Source organism: Triticum urartu, chromosome 6 (assembly GCF_003073215.2).
Source record: "Triticum urartu cultivar G1812 chromosome 6, Tu2.1, whole genome shotgun sequence".
Classification (NCBI taxonomy): Eukaryota; Viridiplantae; Streptophyta; class Magnoliopsida; order Poales; family Poaceae; genus Triticum; species Triticum urartu.
Window position 1 is genome coordinate 553,849,903 of NC_053027.1, and position 7,166 is coordinate 553,857,068.

At 43.1% G+C, this 7,166-nt stretch overlaps 1 protein-coding gene across 1 annotated transcript; it reads left to right on the forward strand.

The window, feature by feature from the left end:
* The first annotated feature begins 1,925 nt into the window (after positions 1-1,925).
* On the forward strand, positions 1,926-6,771 carry LOC125515299 (uncharacterized protein At1g10890-like). Its single transcript, XM_048680745.1, has 4 exons — positions 1,926-2,269; positions 3,796-3,981; positions 5,563-5,782; positions 6,376-6,771. Exons 1-4 carry the CDS (start codon positions 2,142-2,144, stop codon positions 6,640-6,642), a joined length of 801 nt encoding a protein of 266 aa, XP_048536702.1. The 5' UTR covers positions 1,926-2,141; the 3' UTR covers positions 6,643-6,771.
* Positions 6,772-7,166: the final 395 nt, after the last annotated feature.

Sequence of the window (7,166 nt, forward strand, 5' to 3'; positions counted from 1 at the left end):
CCTCCCTGAATCTCGGAGACAGTCCAGACAATTCCAAACAACAAAGAGTTCTGGACAAAAACTTATCATCAAGGAATAGTATATTATGTCGCTATATAATGCCTAATATTGGTGGCATAACATGTACTCTTCTATCATCTGAACAACTAGATACAAAATAAATAATTAATCTTATTGGCATCACATATGTGCAAATTTATACAATAGAATAGCATAACACCCTCAAGTATTCGATATCTAGAGGGGAAACAAAAAGTAAGTTATACATTTTGTGAAATAAGTTGTCTCAACTCCCAAGTGACATTACAACCATCAAAAGTTTTTGTAGAATTTCATTGTTATTGCAACCATCAAACGTGGCCACAGAATATTAATATGAGGGAGCAGAAAATAAGCATGGAAAATGACTTGCGGCACTTTCAAAACAAATATTGATGTTGGATAAAACAGATGGAAGTAACCCGAAATAACAAACAGAACATAATGTGCAAACATACCTGATCATCGGGCTTTAAGATTTTTGTAGCAGAATCATCCATGGTCCCGCATGTTGCAATGCAACACTGTTTGAATGCTCCCTTGCACGGTGTTTCTCTCCACTGATTTCAAAGAGACCGTGTTTGGGTTTAACGGTCTTTGTTGTTCCACATGCATATATCAAATGGAGCAGCTCCTAAGTCAGACTCCACAACTCCGTAGCCAAATGAAATGCTCCTGTAGTGCAAAGATGTCGATGGTTGAACCAACGTAACTAGGTGGAGCGGCGAATCTATAGATTTTAGTAGTAGAAACAGTATAACCATTTGAAGCGTTGGTTTGTTGCTGCTAGCCGAGAGAAAGATGAATATGGGCCTTCGGTTTGACATTCCAAGAAACTTCCATGAACCTACAAAAGTGTAGTTAATAGTACAAATGTTAGAAGTTGATTACATGAGACTGAACGATATATCTAAGAAGCCCAACAAAAGAATGTGCTTACAAATCTGCAAACTAAAACAAATCACGTATTCAATTCTACAAACGTGTAATATGAAAATAGATCATGTATTCATTATATACCTCGGCTAACTAATGATAAAGACGAGCACAATTCTTAGTCACCCAAACCAGAATATGTATGCAATAGAATCAGCAAAGAATAATTTTTCTAGTGGCACAGTTAAAGTTTAGAACTTCAACCATAAGGTTATCTAAATGTCTATGACCGTTGTAGAACAACGTAACAATTTCTTGCTAGTGAAAAGGGGTCACTTTCAATCTACAAAATAAGAGGAAATCGAGTTGACATCTAAGTGAGAAACCTAGAACGACCAGCAAGGGAGGATGGCTGGCTGATGGTGACGCGGCTCTTCTCCTGACGAAACAACGATGACATGTGTTTCTCCCGTCTAGGCATGGAGCATCCTCCCAGCGGAGAGCTCCTCCTCGGTGCATTCATGTCCTCATCAGTGCACAACTGGTGGGCCACTGAGGCGGATGGCAGCGAGCTCGCCCATCGAACCCTAGGTCAGGGCGGGAGCGGTCGACGTGATGACCCGCGAGTTGGGGATTCGCAGGTGTGTTTGCGCACAACAACGAGGAGCACTAAAGGGGTCCGGAATTGGCCTGGAGGTAGTTGTTGGGCGTCTCGCGCGGTGAATCGTAGCAGCCCACATCGGGTCGTCTTCCTCGTTGTCTCGCGCAGATGGAATTAGAATTGAAACTTTGTTGCAATTGGAATTTCATCCAACGGCTGAGGTCGATCGCCGTGAAGATCAAACGGTTCACATCAAATCGACCCGAAATCAGACGGTCAGTATCGCATGGGAGTTTCGATTGGACGGTCCAGAATCCCTAATCGCCGTGGGAGTCTCATGGGATGGATAATGGAAGTTTTGTTTTCACCCCAGAAAGCTTGGCCCGTTCCACCAAAGCAGCAGCAGCTGGTGGCTGGGTCCCACCCTATATTTTCCTCATCTCTTCGTCGGCCTCCCACTTTTTTCCAGCCGGCCGCCGTCGCCATTGATGCCCGCGCGCCGCCCCCAAAATCCCCCGTCTACACATAGATCGGCGCCCAACGTTCAGACTTCCGTCCCCGATCTCCCCGCGTCCGGCCAGATCTGCTCGTGCCGGCCACCGCAGTGGCTTTAGCTTCCAGCCGGATGCCGCGCGACCTGTCAAGGTCGCCGCCGCGCCGGCGCCGGCCGTCGCCGTCCCCGCTTCGCCGCGGACCGGGCTACAGGGAGCGCGTGCCCAGCCGCAGCAGGTCCCCTTATCGCTCCTCCTATAGGTGATCTCCCCTGTCACACGCGACCGCGATCTGGCGCGCCTTTACTTTTTCAGCATCTTCGCCGTGTCTGTGTGTCATGTATATATGTGCAGTATATAAAGAGTAGGGAAGATACGAGGGGATGCGAATCCTCTGATTATTTTTCCTCTTTATTTTGTTGTTATTATGTTAACTGTATTTTGAATGCAAACTTGCTAAATGGAATGAATGATTATTTTGGGTCTCCTCATGGTTGTTTGGACCAGTGGAAGTTGGTCAGTAAGTGATTCTTAGTTAGCTCATGTGAATGTGTGATTGTTCTATGATGTATGTAACATTCACGTTGGTGAGGAGCAATTCAGATTACTAGATAATGGTATTCCTGTCTTACATCAAATTTAACATGGCTTGTATAAAAGTTGCTTGGTTATGTTCACGGTACTACTCAGACCCTGTTTGGAAGAAGAAAATATCTGAAACAAGGTTTATCCATGAACGGAATATTGGTATCTATTCAGAAGTGTTTGTAACCCTTTTTCACCATACCATGAGGTTAGACTGGGGGGGAGAGCAAGGTAGTGTTACATGCCTTTGGTGCACGCTTGCCCTCTTACATGGTTAGCTGGGGTTTCTCCTAGTTTGGATCGTGCAACAAGCCAACAACACTTCCGTTTGCACCAGCCATTGGTGACACTCTGGAAAACACAGAGATCAAGTAAATGATTTGCTGATCTTTCTTTTGTCTAAACACCAAGTCTCGTACTGGTTTAGTGGGCAGTCCAGCCTAAAAAGAAACGCTAATGACGATACCTCATGCTGGTTTGGATGAGCAGTCATGCAGGCTGCTAGATTCTCTTCGGTAAACCTGACCAGTGAGATACTTTTTTGGACTTCATGGCTGCTCGTCCACTTTGTTTTAAGCCCCCACCTCACCTGCAGTTAACAATATTGGTCTAGTTTAGCCACCCTTCATTCACGTCCTAGATTCGCCACTGATTGAGATGGCAATGGATGAATGCCATATGCCTTACCAGGGCACACTGTCTTCTTGGACATCTTTAGGTGAACACACTGCAGAGGCCAAAAGAGGCCCGAAAAGGGGGAATGTGGGCAATTGGTGGTTAAGTGTGGAGTTTCTTCTGTTATCGATCTTCTAATATGATATAGGAACCACTAAAATCAGTTGCATCCATTTACATCCAAAGCAAGAAAAAATGCTGAACAAGGAACACATATGGAAGCAGCTTGGAACATATGAGCAGATGATGCTTGAACATAGTTACCGCCTCACTGGTACTCTACGAGTCTACGTTGCTTGCCTGTATAGACTGACAAGTGACAAGAGTTCCTTCGGTTAAAAGCATGGAACCTACAAAGATTTTTACTCTATGCTGTATTGCTGTGGAATCCTCCAAAGTTCTAACGATGTTTGAGGTAACTGCTTCCGCTTACTTTTTAGGGCTTCTATAACTGACGGTGATTACCTGTTTTATGTTATCTTATCATGCTCTTATTTTGTCCTCACAATGGCAACCTTTATATTGCAGAAGGAAGAGCCCTTCACCTTCCTCTCCCAGGAGGCGCAGGAGTCCATCCCCATCGAAAATCCATTACAAAAGAAAGAGAAGTCCGAGTGTCACTGGTTCTCCAGTTGCCAAATCGAGTCCCCATCTCGGATCTACAGAGAATAAGAATGTCGTTGATAAGCAAAGGCTAGAAGAAGAAAAGAAAAGGTGGGGAGTATCTGCTTTGCTAGTTAGAATCTAGATTATGCCATGTACAAACCAAATTGTTTACTCTCTCTTTGCCATACCTCTTTCACGATGTTGACAAGCTAGTCATTAACGAACATTTTCATAGTGCTATTGTACTGTATTCATCTAGCTGCTGTTTTCACCACGACACGAGGTCAGGTTCTATTGGCTAACTGTGCTCTAAATTATACGCTCTTCTGAATACATGCACTGCAATTTGCTCTAGTTTTTTTTTCTGAATATACATGGTGCAACTCAATCATGTTTTTATTGAACAGTAATGAATGCAAATACTTTCGAATATGAATGTTAATTTGATAATTGTTTCTTATCTGGGTTGCTTTGCTTATGAAATGAAGGCACATCCAAAACTCGATTTTGCTAGTACACTTATCCCCCCCCCCCTGGTAGATTAAACGATTGCATAACCACCACACTGTGGGAGTGTCGAGCTGTCTCAAAAAATCAAAACTGCCGCTTAACCGCTTTAGTTGGAAGCTAGTACCTCCGAAAAAGTAAAATATGTTTATGTTTGCAGTGTGCATTGAACTATGTTGAATTAATAACACTTAGTGGGAAATGAAATTAGTTGCCTACTTGTAAGCATTCTACTATCACCAGGCGTTCATTTTCTGTCTTATCTTGGTAATTAGTATGTGCTCTTGATCATAGTTTATTTAGTCAGGTTACCTGAGGCTTGCTTGCAGCTCTCATGTTCTTATGCTTATTCAACTGAAAGTGCCAGATATAATTTAGGAAGAGAAATGTGTTATTTGTGGTCGTAGCTACTTGCTCGGTTCCAATTTTGTGGTGTTCCTTTCTTTTAGCTTAGTTTTGATGTGTTTTTTGGCTTCATGTAAAATTCAGAGTAGCAGGATTTGTTCTTGTTGCTCAATATAGATTAATGTTCTGGCTGTTGAATATGGATTAATTTGTTCACTGCACTGACATGTAACCTATTGACGGGAATGAAACCCAAGTAGCAGAATTTTAAATATGCACCATTACCATGGTGTTGTTCCAGTTTTTTTGTCTGTCACCTGTCAATTGAAAAGCGTGCTAACGTCTTTTTGTTCCTTGCACTAACGAGTCACAATAAGCAATTGAATTGGTAAAAAAGTTTAATGCATGATTGGTTTGATATTCCCTCAGATGCATGCAGAAATATGATTTAGTTGGAATATTGAGATGCTTACATGATTAGTTCTAAATCTGCCACAAGTTACTCTTGACATTCTTCTCTACAGGCTTTTCTGAAGGAAGATACTGCTATAGTTCCACTTGTTATATTTGATGATGCAATTGGTGATCCTTTATCTACTCTTGACCAGTTTTGCTAATTCATTTTTTGGATCTGGAATCATAATAGAGGTATGCCTAAAATGCATTAGTCTGTATTCAACACTATGCTGATGAGAGGTATAGTCGATGATAGATAGTGTTAAAGATTCTAAATCCGCCCCTTGCTTTTGTGCCCTTAGATATTTGATTTGAGTGTTGGCATCTGTCAATATTTTCTTTTGCAAAGTACACCTCATTAACTTCTTCTCACAATTGCAGGCGTCAAAAAGAAGTTGAACTAAGGCTATTAGAGGAGGAAACTACAAAAAGAGTTGAGCAAGCTATTAGGAAACAAGTTGAGGATAGTTTGAATTCTGAGGAAATCAAACATGAAATACAGCGTCGAATTGATGAAGGGCGAAAAAGGATACATGAGGAGGTAGTTGCCCAAATTGAGAAAGAGAAGGTGTCTGCCTTGGTTGAAGCCCAACAGAGAGCGGTAAGGGCATCTCCAGTCCTTAGATCATAAACCGGCCATAATCTGGGGCCCATCTGACATGCTATAGCAAAATAAGAATCTTACGATGTTTAAGGACTATTTGGGCCTTAGGCTGGGGCCCACATGCCAGTTTCCTTTTTCTTTCACCCAACCACTCATCCCTTCATGCATGTGCAAAATAAGAATCCCTTCATGCATGTGCTCTTGGGATGAAGTAGAGTCGATTGGCCAAGGGAAATTAGAACTGTAGTTTGCATTTGTATTACTTTATGCATCACGGAGAGAGGTGAGAGAGAACATGGTTTTGTATTGCTTGTGGGTGGGTCAGGCCGCTATGGGCACCCTGGCGATTTTCTGACTAAGGTCTACTCTCACAATGCTTAATCTACTAAGGTCGAACTCAAGGGCCTAATGCCCGGGCTTATTCACATTGGAGAGGCCCTAAGCTCTTTGCCGCTGTCATGTTTTCTGCTGGCTCATATTGTGCACCTTTGCATGATTCTTTAGTTCTTGTTGCAGCACTGCTTGTCATAACTCATGGGAGCTTATTTTTAGAATAACCTCATGAAAGCTTATGTTTGTCATTGCCGCAGGAACGTGAGAAGAAAGAGCGAGAAGAGCTAGAGAAGAAGCTCGGAGAGGAGCGAAAGAAAGCAGAGGAGGCTCAGATGAAGGTAGCCATGGAGCAGCAGCAGAAAGAGCTGGAGCGGTACCAGGAGCTGGAGAGGCTTCAGAAGGAGAGGGAGGAAGCCATGAAGCAGAAGCAAATGGAGGAGCAGCAGCAGAAGCAGAACCAGATTAAGCTGCTGGGCAAGAACAAGTCGCGACCAAAGCTGTCGTTCTCTTTTGGGATGAAGTAGATCAGTCTATTGCCAGGGGAGGGGAAATTAGCGCCGTAGTTTGCATTTGTAACCATTTGTCTGAAACCGATGATTGCTGGTAAGTCAGTCGCGCGAACAATCGTGTTGTGTTAAAAGCTGTTTTTATCATCTGCTGTTGTAAGCTCGATGCTATTTTCCGACTGCCCCGTTTTCGTGCTGTGTTATCTTGCCGCTCCGACGCAAGATGTTGATTGGTTGTTGTGAAAAAACATCCTGTCTAAATATGAAAATGTTGGTAGAGCAGAGGAGGCTGGGCAGTGGGCATGAACTAGGGCTGTAGTAGTGTGTGGAAACCCAACAAGCATGTACGATGTACGTACTCGGAGGGCACTAAGGGGATTCTAGGTTCACCTTGTTTATCACCTCCTTGTGATGAATCATAGCTAAGAAATGAAGCTTCTACAAGGATCTATTCGACTCCCATGACAAGGAGGCATGCCAAACAAATACAACAAGAAAGGTGAATGCACTCTTGGATGATCGTAATTCAAATATCCATGAGA